The 19770-nt window shown below is 44.1% G+C and overlaps 1 protein-coding gene and 2 long non-coding RNA genes across 4 annotated transcripts; 1 reads left to right on the top strand and 2 right to left on the bottom strand.

The window, feature by feature from the left end:
- Positions 1–1604: 1604 nt before the first annotated feature.
- Positions 1605–7412, bottom strand: HEBP1 (heme binding protein 1). The gene is made up of 4 exons (XM_054631785.2): positions 7207–7412; positions 6961–7099; positions 5299–5479; positions 1605–3975 (listed from the first exon to the last, which is right to left on the bottom strand). The coding sequence occupies exons 1-4, from the start codon at positions 7282–7284 to the stop codon at positions 3804–3806; spliced, it is 570 nt and encodes a 189-aa protein (XP_054487760.2). The 5' UTR covers positions 7285–7412; the 3' UTR covers positions 1605–3803.
- A 3-nt stretch (positions 7413–7415) lies between these two features.
- On the top strand, positions 7416–9141 carry LOC129119694 (uncharacterized). Its single transcript, XR_008534150.2, has 2 exons — positions 7416–7599; positions 8885–9141. It is a non-coding gene; the product is annotated as an uncharacterized LOC129119694 (long non-coding RNA).
- A 390-nt stretch (positions 9142–9531) lies between these two features.
- LOC129119695 (uncharacterized) lies at positions 9532–18407 on the bottom strand. Of its 2 annotated transcripts, none has more exons than XR_013182355.1 (5): positions 17912–18407; positions 13491–15348; positions 12904–13041; positions 12372–12501; positions 9532–11048 (listed from the first exon to the last, which is right to left on the bottom strand). It is a non-coding gene; the product is annotated as an uncharacterized LOC129119695 (long non-coding RNA). The 2 variants fall into 2 exon arrangements; XR_008534151.2 differs by having other exon boundaries at positions 15103–15348; positions 17912–18405.
- Between the last annotated feature and the right edge of the window lie 1363 nt (positions 18408–19770).

Here is a 19770-nt window from a genome sequence, read left to right as displayed (position 1 = left end):
TCCTCACTAACAAGTGGAGTAGCTTAGGAAGGTTGTATATCCAGCACAGCTAAATCTACATGGCACGTGTATAATTCCCATCAAAATTATGCTTTCAAATTTGGCTCTGTTGAAACGCAGCTCTTCCTGCGGCCAGTCCTATTACCATACCACTGCTTTGCATAGCACTGAGAGGGACCTGCCCAGCTGCTAATAAGCAGCAAGGGTGCTCCTGTCTCTGGGAGGCAGAGATAATTCCCAAGGCCACTCCCCTGCTGAGCTGTCCAGCCCAGCAGGCAGCACAGGCAGCACAGGCAGCTGTGGAGCTGTTCCAGTGCCCTGACACGTGAGGCGATGGGAAAAGGGCCATGGGCAGCAATGCAGGGTGTGATGCACAAAGCCACCACATCCCAACAACCCAGCAGGGTGACCTCTGGCAGCACTGAGGGGCCTCAGCACAGAGAAACATCCACCTTTCAGTTCCCTGGCACTGTCTTCTTAAACCAACACACAACAGGCAATGCCATGGTGCCCTGTCGAATGACAGAAAAGCACCAAAATCTCTCCATTTCAGCATTCACTGGAGACAGAAAAGGACATTGCACAGGTGCAGAAGAGAAGCAAGGACGTCTCTAGATAAATCTGCTGCACTCCAATTTCTCAGAGATACTGCAGGGGAAGGAGAAAAATGTTTTTATTTTAACACCAGTTCAGGAGTCCACTGCATGTAACAGTGTCTGTGGCCATGCTGGCCACGGGTCAAAATCCAGAACGCACCTCTGACTTCTGGCCCCAGCACAAAGAGGTGGCTGGAAATCCTCCAATGTCAACAGCAACTCTGGCTATCCAAACAAACATTCACTTGCAGTGACAGAGGTGTATCAAAACGCTGCCTAAGGAGCAGAGAGACAGCCTGCTGGAAACCCTCAGACAAAGAGTGTTTCTACTTTCCATAATAAGGACAAAAGGATGTCATGGATAGTAACTTTACCTGATTTCTAGAAAGCAACCTGACAAATTCATGAGATAAAATCTACCTGGGTCCACCAAGCACAATTACAAAAATCCCTGGGCCACATCATACTAGAGATAGGGAAATATTTAGAGGAGCTCTGAGCCCACAGTTGCACTGTTCCTGTAATCTTGTCTCAGGTGTCCACTACTGTCCATCACAGGGACACGGCACCAAGCTAGATGGACCTCAATGGGACAAAATGTCTAACATTTCTAGATCATAGATCATGTTGAAAATCATCACCAGTATTTGCCTGAACATTATATGTGTTTGTTCACTGCCTGTGAACCCCAGCCACAGGAACACATAATTTTCCTCAGGTAAGAGGGCCCCTTGTTTCTACATTAACACAAATACATTGCTCAAAGCCTCTCAACGGCTGGAACAAATGAAGGAGATTATTTCATCAGCTCCTGTCTCTCACAGTCAGATAATGCAGGGCCACACCAGGATACCCAAAATAGTGATTTATTGGAAAAAGCATTATGACTATTTATAAATGCTGTGACATGATTAGTACCCCAAACAGAAAGAAAAACTGGCAACCTACGGTCTAGCAAATCAACTACTCCCACTGAGTTCACAAAGTCAGTGATCAGAACAGAAGCTGTAAAACACAATATTATTATTTATTTATTTATCTCAAAACTAGAAAATGCAGACAAAACAGAGGCATCTTTGTGTGTACAGAAAAGGCAATTCAGTTTGCATAAGGCTTTGACATTATTTAACAATGTTTACGAAATTCTATCCTGCCTGCCTGGTGCAAAAGGCCAATAGCAGGGCTGCACATGCAGAGCCTACAGATGTTTACTCTCACTCTTGGGTCTGAAGCTCTCACTCTCTGTTCAGAGGGTATGCACTTTATAAAAGAACCCCCCATGCTGCTGAGCTCTGCAGCTCTGTTTATACCAGGTTTATTACTGGCATCTGAGATTTCACAAGATAAATTTTGAGAAATTTCAAGGTTTTGATTATTGAAGGACATTCACCACAGGTCGCCAGACTGTATCCACAAAAGCTCCAAAATGAACCTGGGAAGGCACAAACTGGACAATACTGTACTCCTCCATTCCTCACCCACACAGGTTAAAATAATCTGGGACATGAACAGTCCCTTTGGATTCAGGTACAAGCTTAAAAGGATATTTGTTGTTTCAAAAATTCCTTCAAAGGCCTAATTTTTTTGTCTTGATTTATCTTTTTATTCTTCCTCCCCTGCACTGCAATCACTAACCACAGCCAATAGCTTTTCCCTGTCATTGTTGTTTAGTTTTTTGCTTAATTAAATGCTATCTGCTCTTTTTACCCATCCTGAACTAGCTGCTCTTGCACACAGGTGACTGAAACTCTCATGAAGTCCACAGCAAAGCTCTTATATGGCTCAGCAAGAGAGAAAAGGAAAGCACATCAAAACCTCAGGTTTTCTCCTTTTCCTGCTGAGATTTGTTCTCAGAAAGCAGGAGCACGTGCAACAGCTTGAGCAGCCAGAAGCCACAATGCCAGCTGACAAATGTCTCTTTCAGCTCCAGGGGAAAATGGCTTTTGGAAAGCACATGAACTATGGGGCACCTCACCACCAGAGGAGCACACCTCTTTTAGTGCAGGTAATGAATTATACACACCCAGCAGCAGGGTGAGTGCTCCCACTGTGGGCACTCTGGTGTGTCCCTGGCAGAGCCAACAGCTAAAATGCTGGTTTGATGCCTGACATTTCAACATTGCCACTCTTCCTGAAACATGACCCACACTTGCAATTGTATTCGAAGTTTCCAAAAGGCTACTGATTATTTGACCCAAATCCCTGTTTTCTAGGACAGCCATGTTTTCCTTTTCCTCCTCTAAAGAAAACAGCGGGTCTGAGTAGCCCTTCAAAAATTGACACCTTTTAAGAAAAGTTTTTTAGATTGGCACCCACAGTAGTTTCACCCATATTTTCATCATTCCTCAAATGCACACTCAAGTCACAAATAATAAGCATCTGCTTTCTTCCAGTCTTTCATTTCTCTAATTCAATTAGATAACCACACACATTTCTGCTTTGGCCCTTGCATAGGCTAGTTTTAAAGAAATGTTACACAAAAGTAATAGGAGGAAACAATCTTGAGGTCTCCAGGTCACACTGTCCAGCTGCTAGCTGAGATGAAGACACAGCACACACCAAAACATCTCTCCTCAAACAAAAGAAAGCTGCAAGCAGAATCTGTATCTTTCTCTGAATGGCATTTCTCAGACAGATGACAGAAGCGCTGATCTTCTGCACACTCTGAATTAATGTAAAGAATGTTTATTTTCTCTATGCTGTGTTGGCAGCAATGCCCGTGTGCCTTTAGATTGATTGTGGAATGGCAAAGATAAAAGCAGCATTTTACAGCTGCAGCAAACTGAAGGAGATAAAAAAGTCTCTGTATGCACTTTTGTCATGTTCCCCTGCCCGTCTCAGGTGAGACTAATAGTCTGCCTACACTTGGACATGACTCCTGTCAGGCACCAGCCAATTAAGTACTTTTGGCTTTCTCAGCACTGAACTCTGGAAGCACAAAGGAGATAAAAACAAGCCACGGAGAGATCAAGAGAGTCTGTGTGGCTGAGGACCTGTTCTGGAATGAAGGAGCAGGACCATCAGGAGGGTCAGCAAGTGTTCTTCTAGAATGACTTTTATGGTTCATAAAAGACTAAGGCATAGGCATGGAAAAAGGCAGTGATAGTTTTTTGCCTCTGTTGAATTCTTAGTTTATTTTATAAAGAGGACAGGAACATAGTGTAGGGAGGTTATCAGAGCAAGGCAGCACCACGGGGAGCCAGATGTTCACTCCTTCACAAACCAGACCTCATTGCGGCGTCCGTAAGGCTTCATGGGGGGGTCATAACCATTGCACAGGTAGGAATCCTTGTGGTAGGCAGCATCATTCCCCAGAGCAGCCTTCAGCTTGGCAGCATAGCTCACATAATCTGCCTCTTTGGCATAGCCACCAAACTGCCTGCAAAGAAACCAGAGAGCTGTTGAGCAGTCCTGGAAAAGCAAAGAAGGAAGAGAGAGAGAGCAATAAATAGCCACAGTATATTTAGACACGCATTTTGATCCAGGCCCTGCCAACATGCACTCACTCATGTGTGCACTGTTCATTGTGAAGCAGCACACTTCATCTGGGACAGATGAAGTTGCATGGGTGACACAGCCAAGGGTGACAAGCAACTTGACAAGTGCATGAGATAAAATCTACCTGGATCCATCAAGCACAATAACAAAAGTCCCTAGGCAGTTATCCATTGGGAGGCCCCGAAGGAATCCCCCCCAAACAGCCCCATGTATGTCAGCCAGCAGAATGGCCCTGCCCTGTGAATCAGCACCATATCAGAGAAACAACTTTCTAAAATACAAGGTTATCTCCAAGACAGCTCAGCCTACAGTCCCCACCAATGCTGTCAACAACCATGCTCACTGTGGTGTGAAGAACTGTCTGCTGGAAAGATCATGAAGGAAAGCCAAACTCGAGCTAGCCCAAGGAAAAGGAGAGGTAGGAACACACAATTGGCAATTACAGAACACAATGCCATTTAAAAGGGGTGGACTGAAATGGGTCCGGTTTATGTTGACCTCCCACCAACAGGAACTGTTTCCAAGGCAGCCCGGACCTCACCACCCTCCCTCAGGGCTGAAATTTGAGACAAAACAGGCTGATATTGCAGAAGTGGCCCACACCCAGAGCAAAGGCCAAGCAGCAGTTGGAGGCAAGAAAGAAGTCAGTTAGAGTCAGCCAAAATAGTTCAAGAAAGTAGGCAGGGAACCTCCAAAGGGTAAAGACAAGGTGAAAGGCTTATGGCTATTGTGATGCTAGTTTGAGTCCAGGCTGTCAGTCAACACCCCAAAACATTCAAAGGTGACTTGAAGCAATGCAGCAGCTACTTGTTTCCATGGTGGAGTCTGGTATGAGTCCATCTGAATGAGGCTTCAGTGGACAGTTTGTGAACTGCAGCAAAGAACATGCATAATGACTTTCCCAGAAAGTGGGAAAAACAATAGATTCATGCAATAGAAATGGGACAGTATCTTTCAGGGCTAGCCTCCATGCTTGTTTACCCAATGGAAAAAAAATCCATATTTCACATCAGTGCAGCATGACCAGGGGTAAGAAGTGACATTTTTTTGAAGACACCTGTCTTTAGTCTAGACATACTCCTCCATCTCCTTTTGCCACATGCACCCTTGTACAGCAAGTCACCTGGTAAAACAAACACTGCTCATCAGAGCACCCTAAAGACCTCATCACTTGAGACTGGAGATCCCAGGATGCATTCCTTACGTGGAATAAATGGTCATTCCCTGTCTTTCTTCAATCTTAATGCTTTCATCAGTAGGACATGGAGGACTGTCTTGAAACTGGCTCGGGATCCGCAGAGAGACTTTCACCTTCTGCTGAAAGGAGCCATCTTCAGCAGGAAAAGCAGTGATGGAGACAGGAGCAGTCATGCCCATTCCAACCCCTGAAACAGACACACAGACATTACTAAAGAAGTCTAAGCTCTCAGGAACTCACAAAATTAACAGGAAATTCACAAAAGCTAATTTTAATTTTGGAAAATTCCTCATATGAACAAACTCCATGTCAGGAGAGGGCTCCTCTGAGGAAGCAGAACAGCCAGGCTTCTGCTTGGGCCAAGCTCCCTGTCCACACCAGAAGCTTGGGAAAAAAGGGTTCCGACTGACCTCTGGAATGCTTTTTATTAATGGTGCTGCGTTTGTGGCTCTATTAGACACTCTGTTCTTCTGACAAATCAGTTGAAAGACAGCAGGATCTGTAGCTCCAGGGCAGGCTAGTGGCCTGTATAAACCTACATCAGCATTTAAATTAATACTATCTGCACTTAGTCATGAGTCTACAGCCAATACTGGGTGACAGAAGCCTTCTCTTGAAACCTCCCAAATGCTTCCAGACATCCTACAAGTGCCAGTGCCCCAAACCTCAGTGCTGTTATGGCTTTCAGCAGGACTGTCCATGCTTTCCACACTCCAGGAACAGCAAGGTTTTTTCCTACTCATTAGCACCAAGAAGTACCACATGGCACTGAAGACCAGTTTTCTTCACTCTTCTTGCAGCAGTAGGGAACCTCTAAACCTCATGACCAGGCAGCCATAAAAACAGCAGAGCTCAAGCCATCTTTCTCATTTATTTTCCTTTGATGTCATACCTGTGTTTGTTTCACATGTTATAGAAGGCACCCCTTCTACTACAGCAACAGCAATCATCACTTTCCGAAAATGTTACTGCAAATACCATTTCCCACTGCATCCACCTCCTACTCTATAGAGACTACATTAATCCCTCTACTAGATGCTGGAGAAAGGTATTTGAGAACATGTATATGCCTCAGAGCTACTCTGTAGTCTTCTCCTGCTATGAATGGTTAAAATGTGCACATTTTAGTAAGGTGAGAATTAGAAGCAATCACCTGGAAGCACTGCCATAAAACATTAAAATATACCATTTAAAAGGAAGCTCATTGTTCATTACCCTTTCATGAATAAAAATAGCCAGATAAAATATCAAGGTCGTAACTGTTATTTCACTGCCCACAAGGGCACATCATAGAACCGAAGTGTCCCAGATATCCTGGATTTCATCAGCTACTGCTCACCCAGGGAGCTGTGATGGATACCTGTCTGCCTGTCCTCATGTTATCCCAGCTGCAAGGTAACTCATTCCTGTTTAAACAAATAATTTTTGAGATTTCATCCTGAAACAGAGACGGGTTATAAGCGGATTCATAGAATGAGCTGGCTGGGCACGACTTAGCCTGTTGCAAATTTAGTTTTATCAGTGAAGGGCCATCCCCATCAAAGACTCCCCGTGCCAGGAGCCACAAGCCAGGCGGGCCTGCAGTGCCATTGCCTCCATCCATCCCGCTTTCACCAAGCCTCAACCACCAACACCCGCCAAGCCCCGCGGGGCAGGCAGCATCCTCACCCTTGTCGTTGCTCCCTCCGACGTACTTGAGGAGCTTCACTGCCCCTTCCTTCGAGGCTTCGTCGAACGGCTTCCCCACCAGCTCCACCGCCGCGAACTTCCCGCCCTCGTACGTCCTCTCCTCGTAGCTGACCTGATCCTGGGGAAGGAGATGGGGATGGAGGCGCTGCCAGGAGGAACGCGCTGCCCGGGGCCGATCCCCGCTTTCCCTCGCAGCGCCTTAGCGCGGACCCGCTCGGCACAGACCTTCTCGCCCTTGCTCAGCAGGCGGTAGGGCCATGCCTCCACCGTGCTCAGCAGCGAGTTCTTCACCATGCCCAGCATGATGCCGCGGCTCGGCTCTGCCCCGCTGGGCTCGGCTCTGCCCCGCTCGGCTCGGCTCTGCCCCGCTGGGCTCGGCCCTGCCCCTGCCGGCTCGGCTCGGCCCCGCTCGGAGGAGGTGGGAGGGCCGGAGCCGCCCCGCCCGCAGCGCGGCCATCGCCCCACGGGACCGCGGCCGTGCGGGGGCACCGGGAGCGGCCGCCCCGGAGGGCGAAGTGTGGAGGGCACCGAGAAGTGTGAGGAGTCATGAAGTGCGGGAACAGATGGTATTTATCTCTGGGAGACAGGAAATGTGAGAGGGGATATGAAAGGAATGAGGTACAGGAAAAGGGAAGTCCTGGCAAAGTGTGTTATGCCTAGCGTGGAAGGGCACCATGGTCCTGGAGTTGCAAAATCATAACCTCTTGTTTTTTCAGTCTTTTGTGGTTTTTTAAAAATAAACAGAAATAAGGGGAACATAGTTGTTTTTTAAGGAGTAGGTCTGGTTGCTGGATATTGTAAGCTTTAGGCGAAGGGTAGATTTTAGAAATTCCTAATGATACTTGATCTCCCTCCACTGACCACCCAACTGGTCACCTCTGTTTAAACGTTCTGTCCAGATCCTTTCCCAGAAATACATGTAAATGAACATAGCAGAGAGCTTATATGGCTTCTGTAGCTGGATACATTTATATGCACAGAAGACTTAGACACCTTGTGACAAGTGGTTTTTTGTTGTATAAGCCAAGTCTAAGGCCAAGTGCCAGCTAAAGTGCCTTACCCAGGATCTTTTAAGAAGAGGTTAGCAGAAGCAGAAATCAAATACCAGTCTCTGGGAATCAGTCCCATGGGTCAGGCCAGCTTCCCCAGGCAGATGGGACAGAGGCATCTCAAGTTGCTCAGCTGGACTGCTGCCTCCTCATATAGAAAGTGAACAGTGCAGAAGTAGGCTGGTGCATAAGCTTCCTACACTCTTAAAGAGCAAAGAATAAAATTATAAGATAAATAGGACACTAAAACTTTTCAGTCTAGAGAGAGGGTCGTGCAGAAAGAAGCTGGCTGTTATCTGATCAAACAGGCTGTGTTCAGGTCAGGGAGCTGGGCTGGAGCCCAGCATGGGCTTTCACAGAGGGAATGACGGGGCTGCTGTCTCTGGTGACAAGGTCACAGATTAGTAATTTATTAACCATTTATATTACTTGGTTTATTCACCATTATGCAAGAAATTGGAGAATTGTAATACACATTGCATGCTGCAGCTTATTTGTTCTCTTTTAAAGTAGATGGTGACTTTCTCCATTGTGCTGAGGAGGTTTTGCCAAGACTACAAACTTGCACATATCAGCATAGGAATACGTGGACTGGGTTAGACTGGGGGTCCACCTTGCTCTGTCCTCTGTCTCTGGCAGAAGCTGGTGGTGGGCATTTAGGTGTAAAGTAAAACTATGCAATGATCTGGTCTGGCCTCCCACCACCAGCCATCTGTAACTTCAGGGACTTAGGGAAGTCTTATCTTTGTGTTTCAAGTAGTCCTCAATTTATACAGCTTCAGGTTGCCTGATAAAATGCTTGTGTCTAAAATGCAACCATGAAAGCTAACATTTATGTTGTACTCTTCCTCCAGACAGGCCAAAATAACCAGCAGTCCCTACAGCCCCAAGCAAAGCATCCCTTGGAGGGATCAGCAGTCTGTGCAAGGATGCAGCTGTTGCTACAGGACAGCCTTGAAACTCTGAATGCAGAATAACAAGAAGTTAGGGGCCTTTCTCTCCTGTTATTCCTTGTAATTTATGTAAATATATTCTGGGATCAAAATGCTCTACATTTCCTGAGAAATTATGATGACAACTTCAACAAAGGCACAACTGTATCCTTTTATCAGCCTTTTCAGAGTCTTGATTTTTCTCTTCTCTAGCTAAGCAGCGTTTCAAGTTCCCAAGCAGAAGCCAAAGAGGGCCAAGTTTGAGTTTTGTTATTTTCTGAAACTCAGAGAACTTACATCCAGGAATTATTTACCAGATTGTCTCATACCTCCCCCACTCAACTAACTCCCAGGCTGCAGCTAAAATTCTGCTGTGTTAATTCTTCTGGTCCATTCTGAAAGATTTCATATGAAACTAGTTTTTACCCCTTTCCTTTTGGAGGTTATTGTATTGTCACTGAATTTCTTTCCATAAACTCAGGCTTTGGGAATCCTTAAATTGCTAGTCTGCATCCTCACTGTGACTGGAGAGTGTTTTCAAAACAACTGACATGCCAGACACCCCGACAATCATTTAGACATAATCCATTCTTTATTTGTGTTCTCATAAATTGCTTCATCCAGACCTTAAAGACAACCTGTTTCTTTTCCTCTCTGACTCTCTTTCTTATGTTTCAACACATTTCATGTACACAGTTGACTGCAGTGCTGAGTGGAAATCTCTGTATTGGATTTATCTTTAGAGACCTGAAGGGCAAGGCCAGTCTGTCCTCCATTCAGTGCATAATTTGATTCATGCACTCTTTTTTTAATCACCAGCTTTATTGTCAGGAAGACACAGGCAAAGACAAGCTGAAGGCAGGGTATTCTGGGTAATCCCTGAGGGACCAAAGTCTTTGTAGAGTATGGTTGTTAATTTTCTACAGATATTAATTGTGCTAAAGGATGGTGGGAAATGTCTGGAGGTCAATGCTGGCATGTGGAGAAAATACTCTGTGAACTAGACACCAATTGAATTATTAACTGTGATTTTGGGGGCTGAAGAGTCTCTTAAGCTATTTTGGAAAATCCTTCCAGACACCTATCTTTGCCATTAGGTATCTAAATAGTTTTGAAAAACAATTTTAAAATTCCCTGGTTTCCATGGGTCTTGGCAAAAATCAGTTCAGTGTGTTTCAGAGTGCTGGAAATTCTGAACATATCTACTGAGTAACACCATTCTGAGTGCACAGTTCCAGGTAGCTAGAAAAAGACTCTTTGCAGAAGGTTCATATTTGGTCCCTAGCAACTGATATATCTTCAGTGTTGAGTCGTGGTGTACAGACCAAGGTTATCCAGCCCTACTCACCTTCTGAACATATGAACATGGACAATAGGTTAAGGCAATATTTTGAAACATAACTTCCTCTCCCTGCCCAGCTGGAAGTGCCAAGCACTAATCCATCTTTCTGCATTCATCAGTTGTTCAGCACTTTCAAAGTTCAAATTCCCCAGCTGTTTCAGATGGAGTGCTTTAAAAATAGGGCAGAGAGAGAAATTCACCTGATCTTTATAGAAAGACCTTCCTCTGGTAAGCAGAAAGAATGCCTGTATAGAATAAAGGTATTCATGCTCAAGTAGACTGAGCTTGTCAACTTTTTTTTGCTTGGGACACAAAACAGCCATCATTAAAGAACAGGGTCAGGTTTTGCCTACTGACCTAAAGCAGCAACAAAATGCAGAAGTTCTGGTCTCCTTAGCAAAGCTGACTTGTGTGTGTGCTTTACTTTCTTTCTCTCCAGCAATGTCCCATTGGGAAAGGCTTAAGCAGATGAAAAAAAAAAAAGATTTCCCTTTTTTTCTGGTAGAGAATTAAGTGCTCTGAGGTCTGCTCTGAGGTCTCCTGCGAGCATATAACCTTCTCCTGTGTGTTGGGAGTCTCCTCAGCTGAGTATTTCCACGCCTCTGGCTCTGCAGAGCATTCAGTCGAAGGGGAAGGACAGTTTTGCTGATGACATTGAGACGTTCGTTCAGTTCTTCCAGCCTTTTCCTTATCGACTGGACTTCCCTCACAAGGTTGTCCACAGCTGCAGAGACGGGGCGGAGACTGCAACAGGAGTAATAGAGAAGAATAACTCAGTTTAGGGAGTATTTCTGAGCATGCAAAGTAATTTACCATGACCTTTGTTTCTTGCTGGGTAAGGGCCCTTGACGATGGAAGAGTTGCAAGCATTAAAAATGTTTCAAAGCTGCTCTGCTCTTCGGTGATGGGAGTTCATCTGAGGGCCCCCATCTGAACCCTGGAAAGCACAAGCTTCAGGACCAGCATGAGCAACATGGTCTTTCCACCACTTTATTTTAATTAGTAATAATTAACTAGGAGTACACCTGGAGGCTAGGCCAGTGGTTCCCATGGAGTACAACATTTCTAATGGACCAGTCTGTGTCCTTGCCAGCAAACTCAAAATTCAAAGCCCAGTACAGGATATAGGGCAGGATACCCTCATCACATATTCCTGGACTAAAGTTAGAACTTTCCAAATACAGGACTTAATATCGTCCCTGATAATCTGAGGCACCAATGAATTTCAGTACTCTCAGTGAGAAAGTTGTGATGAATTCTATGCTAGCAACAGCCACCATGCAGCCAGGGAGAAATCCACTTGATGCCCAAGGCCAATGTACAATCTATGATGTATCCTCCTAAAACCCTGATTTGTACAGATACCATGTGACCACCTGCCCAATGCCTTTTTTCCTTCTAATCTTTCCTCTTCAACTGGTTCAATGTGTAACATTTGCAAACTTTTTTTTTCTTGTTTTCTAAAGAGAACAATTAGTTATGGAAGACAACCACTTTACTTGTTTTAGGAACAATTCTGATTTAAATTATATTAGTTTTCTAGTAATTCCCAATATTCATTTTTCTTCTCTTTCTTTCCCAGCCTTTCCCACTCTCTTTCTGGAAATATGAGATTGAATTAAATTTTATGAGTTTGTTCAACAGTTAATATCTCCAGCAATGCAAAGGGGGAATAGGATGACATGAACTGGTGAATAGCTTTCTCAGATCAAGGTGTTAGAGACTGAAATAAACATCACAGACCAAATCAGCTTATTTTCCCTGATCTGTGGCCAAGCCCATGTGTGGATTTGTAGAAAAATTCATTTTTTCCAGCCTGCTCTCACAAGTGTGAGCTGCCAAGGGCAATTTCTTTAGGAAGATTCTTGTAATACAGTGATGGCAGTTGAGAGTGTTTCACAATAAATAGTTAGCAGAGTATTCAGTTTACTAATCAGAGGTACTGAGATAATGTTTTATTTCCCCCCAGCTGAGAAATATGAAAATTCATCTTTTAGAAGATGAATCCTGCTCAGGGAAGGACACCCAGGAGAGGACTGAATCCTACCTCCAGATGAGAAGAATTACCTGGAGAACTCAGGCAGGAGAGCATTTGGGTTGTTCAGCAGGGTATGCTTCATTTGCCAGAAGATGTCATTTCCCCATTTCTCGAGGGTTTGAGTAATGCTGTGAACACCTTCGATGTTGACCTTGTCAGCTAGGTTAGCAGGATGTCCATGGAAGAGAGGAAAACAAATGTGTCAGCACAAGGAAATACAAGCCAGTGCTCTGAGTTTGATTCCATTCCCCATCACAACTCAGTTGTGATGAAATGCCAAATATTAAACACATGGAGGATCTAAATTAAAAAGGAGGTAACTCTCTCTCACAGTGTAATTCTCTACCTCCAGGTGCCTAGAGTTTCTGCTGTCACTGGATTCCCCAGCTGATTATTTCTAAAAGCATTTTTTCTCCAGAAGTCTCCCTCAGCTACCCAAGAATCAAAAAAGAGCAGTCATGAATGAGCATTGACTATCCCACTCCAAGGACAAAATAAGTGAATCTGCATCTCTGAGTTACTGAACACCTCCCATGCTGAACCACCGCTGTGACCTCCTACCGCCTTCTCTGTAGTTCCATTTCTGATGCTGGTCCAGAAAGTCCTCCTGGGATTTACTGCAGGGCAAAAGGATGAAGAGGAGGAAAAGAGGAGGAGTCACCATGATGGCCATTGTAGGATCTTGACTTCTCCTTGTCTCTGTGGAGACAAAATGTCTTGCTAAGTGCTTTATTTCTTTTTTCTTCTCTTTCTCCACTTCCCATCTGTCATCACAAGACCAAATTTCTCTTTGGTGATGTTTTTATTTAAAATGTTGTTCAAGTTGCTCAGAATAGGTTTTACAGAAGCAGAGGGACTTTTTCTCAGGTATGAACTTTACTTCCTTTTCAAGCAACAGAGTAGTACTGAGATACTTCATCAACCAGCAGCAGCTGGGGAAGTAGCTTTGCTTCCTTTGTAGCTGTGTTGGGATAGCACCTTATGGTTACAATTGTTCTAGCAGTGTCAGAAGGAGGTACTACAGAGTGGGAAAATCACTGCATCCCTACTCTGTATTTTGGAGAAACAAGGTAAACAACCATTGAACAAATTATCAAGTGTCTCATGGTGGCCAGAATAAAAAAAAAAAGTTCTTTTTGATGACTAACCAGTGGCAATATCTTAGATGCTGCCCATAGATGGAGCCTCAAAGGTAACTCCAAACCCCATGTACAATCTCCACCTTGCCCTGGTGTCACGGGGTCAGTTCCTCCTGAGCAAAGCTGCAGAGTTGACAGGACATGTATATGAACTGATGTGAACACTTACCCAACTCCTTGTTTTCTTTCAAGTTTACCATCATTCCCAAGCCAGCCCTAACCTACAAGCCCTCCTGGGCAAGTACCATCTCTAAACCTAAGAGGATAGATAGTCTCTCTACAGCTTACTCATGCTGATTTGTTATTCTTTCCTAATAAATTAGTCCCTCAGTGTTGAATCTGGTACTTTAATTAAAAAAAAAAAAAGTCATGAACAGCTGTTCTGCTAGAAATTGGCTGAAAATATCCATTATGCACATATTGCACATAGCAAACAGAAAAAATGCATTGCCAAGTTCATGGGGTTTAGTGATGATTTTGGTCATCTGTAGTCACAGTGATGGAAGGGCTCATGTGAGAAGCAGGCACATCCAGAAAATCTGAATTATTCTTCTGTTCAGGTACATGCATCAAAAGCTTAAGATCTCACTGCAAAATATGAGGACATTAATTTTTTTTTTTTTATATAATATAACCATCTGGGAAGAATTCAGTCACCTCAAAACCTACCAGAAGCTGTAGCAGGCAAAGCAGTAAATAAATAATTTCTTTCACTTTATGCCTTTCTTACATTTGATCACTAGTGCATTTTAATTGCAACTGCATTTATTTTTCCACTATTTAAAGTATCATTATGAATATAACCATACTAATGGAAAATGTCATGATACTTTAAAAACATTACTTTCCATCTGTCAGGATGTAATTTGTATTTAGTATTCTTCATCTAATTGCAGTATTCATTTAAAGGAAAAATAAATTACCTTCTTCCTATCTCACACATGCATACACCTTTTCTTCCTGCTAACTCAGAGCTGCCAAAATAAAGATCTTTAAGAAGGTCTGACAATATCACCAAGGCTCATAATGAAAAGGTCTTCATGGACCTTCTTGAAACTATTTGCATTGACACCATACCTCCTCCACCTCTCAGCTTTTCCAGATAAATGTGCCAGCCTTTACAGCTTTTTTTTTTCTCTCTTTCTTTGAATGACTATGCCCTGCAAATGCCTTTTTAATCTTCCCTGATGGGAAAGGACTTACCAGACACCTATGTGTCTAATTGCAAATGATTTGAAAATGCTGCCAACATCAAGGAAACAGTGTGGCTTCCAAGCTAATTGGAAAACTTCCTGTAGAGATTGTCCATTCCTTATCCTTTCCAACTCCCACTTGTTCTAATACCCCACAGCTGGGATACTTTGATCTTTCTCTATTTGTTAAAAGTAGGGTGGTAATAAATTCCACCTACATCTTATACTGAAAATCCACGCTACTTGAGCTCCAACTTTTTAAAACATCAGGTGTCCAAATGAATCCCAAGAACGACATGTTCTATTTGCAGGGCCCCTCCCAGACCAGTTTCTTTGTAGCTTTGCTCCCTGCATTCCTGAGGGTCTACCGTAATTTATTATCACAGTAAACATCAGGTTATAATCATCTTTGAAGAAGATTCTCATACCTCAGGCACACAGAAAATGAGCAATCTTCCCTCTCTTAGGTGGAATTGTAGACAGCAAATGGATATTGACTAACAAAGTTCCTAGCTGAAAAAGTCTGTGGGGTCATCTGTAACAGGAACCAGATCCCCAGCCGATTCAAATGTCTTCTGCTCCTTTGCAGAGTTGCACTGGAAAGTACTATCAGGGTAGAGCACAGATGGACAAGCAGGGACAACTCTCTCACATCCTTGGATGGGAACTCTTTCCTAAATGCAGAGAATAACAATATCAACATATTAGCTTTATCATTGTTACTATTAAATACAATAATATGAAGTGCTGTCAGAAAATTACATCACATTCTGCCCTTGGAGCAGATTAGGCTCAGTGATTCACTGGACAGTCCGTTCATCTGCAGGCAGTGAAGACCAACATATTTGTCTCATTATCACACAATATTTTTTTTCATCATTTAACCTTTTGATTCCTCACTTCAGCATGATTAAAGAGCTCAGCTAGCTTGATAGCCTGAGCACAGCCCTGCTGTGATCAGCAGTTGTGCCATCCGAGCCAGAATCCCTGCCCCAAAGCAAAGGACTACTGCCAGTATTTGAACTCCCATCACTGTCCCTCTCCCATTAACCCCTTTGGTTTCTTGTTGCTCCATTTCTAGTGCTCATCCCCCCTCACAATGCAGTGGGTAATCCCAACAGAGCCCTGAGATTTCCTTGGTATCTGCCTCAGCTGGGGTTGAGCGTGATGGCTGAAGTGCCCCACTGCCTGTGGGTTGTGCTGCCTGCCAGGATACGGGGATTTGCCCAGGTTACCTGCTTCTAGTACCAAACACAGCTTCATTTCAGAGAGCCCTGTCTCCCCTGAAGCCTGAGGAGAACACACACATCCTATTGCAGATGTGCAAGTTGTTGCTTTACGATGCAGATCTTGCCTCTTGTACATCAAGAGGGCTTGAAACCTTCCCCTGTGCCTCTGACTGCTCCAAACACAAGCCCTCTCTGAGTGCATCAGCATCCCAGTGTGTTAGCTCAAGCCCATGCTTGTTTTGGGAAGAGGATGTTGTTGATTACAGTTATCAATCCCTGCAGTGATAACTAAAATTAAGGATTTTTTTTCTGTGTTTGAACATTGAAATGCAAGTGAATTACATTAATGCTTTTCATTTGAGGCCTGTTCTCCTCTCATAACTTTTTCAAGTTCCTGTTGAGCTACTGTCAGACTGAAGCTGAAGAGCGATTCTGGATTTTGGGTCATTTGCAGGGAAATAAAATATAGTTCTAAGTGAATCAGGGAGTTTGATCTCAGGTGAATCATAAATACATAAAATGTAGCTCTCACTCCAATGATAATAGGTATTTAAACATCAAAGTATGTTTTAGATTCTCTATGTTGTAAAGGATCTCAATAGATAATAAAGCTAGTTTTGCATACTGTTGGAATTCCTCTCTGTATTTTTTTCTTCTATCTCTTTTATTTCCATTGCAATATTTTAAGGTTATATTACTTACACACGCCCAACTGAAAGGTTCTGTTTTATGGATTAGGTTCAAAAAGGTTTCAGTTATATAAACCAAACAGTTTCTTATTAAAAAAAAAAAAAAACAAACGTATTGTAGCTGCATACAATTTCTAATGCCAGTTCTGTGAGACTCCCAGCCTGGGATCTTGAAAGGTCTCTAAGCTTTTAGAGGAGAAAGCTGCCAAGCCTGTGAGTCCAGAACAATCAAAGTATTTGCAAGAGCTCTACTTGCAAAGCGGATGGCATTTGTTAGCTCTCCAAGCAACAACAACCAAAAAAAAAAAGCAACATTAGCATATGCTTGTAGAATTATGTAATGGTGGAAAGATCATGAAAAAGGCCAAAAATAATTTTAAAAATTGGATCCTACAATATTAAGCCAGCCACAGTGGTACAGCTAGAGTATCACCTGTTTCAGAAGTCTTTGTTATAAATCCATTGTGATGGAATATTCTTCAATTTACGTGTGTGGGTACAATCCTATATGTTGGTGCACACACACACTTGGTTTGAGGTTGGAATAACAACATGTAGGAATAACAATATCCTCCTGAGTTTTTCAAGTTTGGTTACAAATTTGAGTTAAACAGTGCTTTTTCATATAACTGAGGGTTACAGTGCTCATTTTCTACCTGGATGTTGTGTGAAAGTGAAGGGCATCTGAAACCCTGAAATAGACTGACCACCCTGTCAAACAAGGAGATCTGATTGAGAGCCCTGATGAGAGACAGCTAAGGTGATGCTGTTGCCAGCAGGCAGCCATAGTGGGGATAAAGAAGAAAAGAAAACAAAAAGCCATCCAGGTGCAAAGCAAACATCTGCTGCAATACATCTGTAAAGTACAGTTGGTTTTGAGGAGGTAATATTCACCTTCTGCCTCTTCTCCAGGAGTGCCTGCTTTTTCAGGATATGTCTTATCTTCAACTCTCTCTCATTTAGTACTCGGTCCTTCCTCTTAGGAAGTTTCCTCTCTCTCCTTAGATAGGCACTCACAGACCTTGCACTCTCCATGTCTGTCTGTCTGACAGTCTGCCTAAGGATTTGCTTTCTCTTTCTTTCTCCCTATTTCTCTCACTCTGCACACTCCTGTTCTCTCTAGGAACTGTAGGTAGCACTCCAACCTCCACATCCATGCCAGTCTGCACATATTCCTTCCTCTCCTGGCTCTTCCCACAGGTGCCTTTATAGTCCCTCCATGCAACAACCTCTTTCTGAGGTGTAAGGATCTGTCTCCTCCAGAGGAAGAAACAAAACATTCCTGGGAAAGAAGGCAGAGAATTGTATACAAGCATTACCTTTGCTCTTGAGGCCAGTTCTTCTGTGATGAAGCTTCCAAATCTCTGCCTCCCTGCTCCTTTCTTACCACCCCCTCTGCATTTCAGCTTGCAACGAGTGACGTGTCCCTCTTCATTTCCCTGCTTTCCACATTTCCACAGTCTTTCCGTGGAGCCTCCTCCAGCTGTACCTCTCTTACCCCTCCCTCCCACTCCTGCAAACTGGCCATCTCTCCCCACACATGGGAGCCTTATGGGAAGGGAAGCCTGGGTGACGGAGCCCTCTCAAAACCAGCTCTGTCTCCAAGGACACTCGTGTTATCTTTGCCCCCGGTTCTTTTGGGCAGCTCTCAGCCGCTGGCTCTCTGGCACAGCTGGATGACTTCTCGTGCTAGTCACAGTTTCCACTATGCACTGCTTCTCTCCGGCTGCTTGAACCCTCCAGCCATCCAGTCATGAATTTGTTCACCGCCTTCTTCCTGCCTTTTAACTAACACGCCAATTAATTCCCTGCTGATTAGTTCATTCCTGATGCATTCTGCCAAATCTATTTCTAGTGCAATAAACAAGGAGGGATGAATCGGCTGCAGTGTTGTTGTTTTTGTTCCCTTGATCCCCTCCCCCAGGTCTGCACTTGCCAAATCAAACGGGCTTTGGTCTGGTCAGTACTTAATAAAGAGATTTCTAAACAAATGCAAGGTGTTAAAGGGATGAGTTTTGTGAAGCAGGGGGTGAACCCCTGACTGTGCTCCCATGTCTGTGTCAAACTGGTGTTGTGCTGTGATTTGAGGAGATGTGCAGCCATCACAGCCTGAAGCTGAAGAACTGCTGCACACATCTCTCATGACTAGACCCATGGCACTGCTTGCGAGTGCCTTGGCCAAATCTGCATTCTTTTTAGTATTACTTCTCCAGTATCAACTGGCAAGAACACCCTCTCTGCTTCCTGACCAGCCTATTCTTACTTAATTCAGCTTTTCACAGCCAAGACACTGCACTATACAGTGAGAAAAAAGACACTTTTCTCACAGAGCAAAGACTGCCCAGCCACTCAGAATAAAAGCAAACACCCAGCAGTAAGGAACCAGGGGGTATGTGCAAGTGATACAGACAGAGCAGCTAAAAATGCAGTATTGTGATCACAACAGATGCTGGAGTACACCAGCTGAGGAGCTGATTGTGAGGGAAGCTGAGTGGCTTTTAAGCACAGTCTGTAAATATCAGCCAGCATTATCCTTTAGTCAGCCACTTAAATCCAGTCAAGAAGAGAGAGATTCCACTGGAACCAGACTCAGGGATATCTGCTTCTCTGACACCAGAAGCATGTTGTTTTGGCTGCTCCTGCTCCCCCAGTCCCACTGGCTCTGTGGCAGGGAAATTTCTGAGAAGACTGCCTTATTTGTGGAGCCTTGCCTGCGGAACACGAAACAGCAGGACACTCATTTGCAAAGTTATAAAACACCAGTTTTTAAAATCAACCCACAATACACAGGCTTAACACACACCAGCCTCCGGAGGAACTGGAAACATATTTTTTCAGGGCTCAAACAAGCAAACAAAATGTCCAGGCAACAGGCAAATAACCCAAACAATCATCTGCCTCCAGCTGTTTCCCATTCAGCATGTGGCAAACGCAGTCCAGTTATGCCTTTGCATCTCCCTGCTAAGAGGCAGCTGATGGTCAGTGTGAGATGGGGACACCAGCTTGAATGCTCTGAGCAGGAGCCCCTCCGTGGGGGCACAGCACAGAGCCACTGGGTGAGCAAAGCTGATGGCACTTCACACCGTGTATCAACCCAGTGCTGGCAGACCCAGCTGCTCAGAGGGAAGAGGGCAATTCCCAGTGGCACCTTAAGATGTATGCTTGCTGCTGGGCAGTT

Source organism: Agelaius phoeniceus, chromosome 5, assembly GCF_051311805.1.
Source record: "Agelaius phoeniceus isolate bAgePho1 chromosome 5, bAgePho1.hap1, whole genome shotgun sequence".
Taxonomy (NCBI): Eukaryota; Metazoa; Chordata; class Aves; order Passeriformes; family Icteridae; genus Agelaius; species Agelaius phoeniceus.
This window is presented reverse-complemented; position numbering and strand designations above follow the sequence as displayed.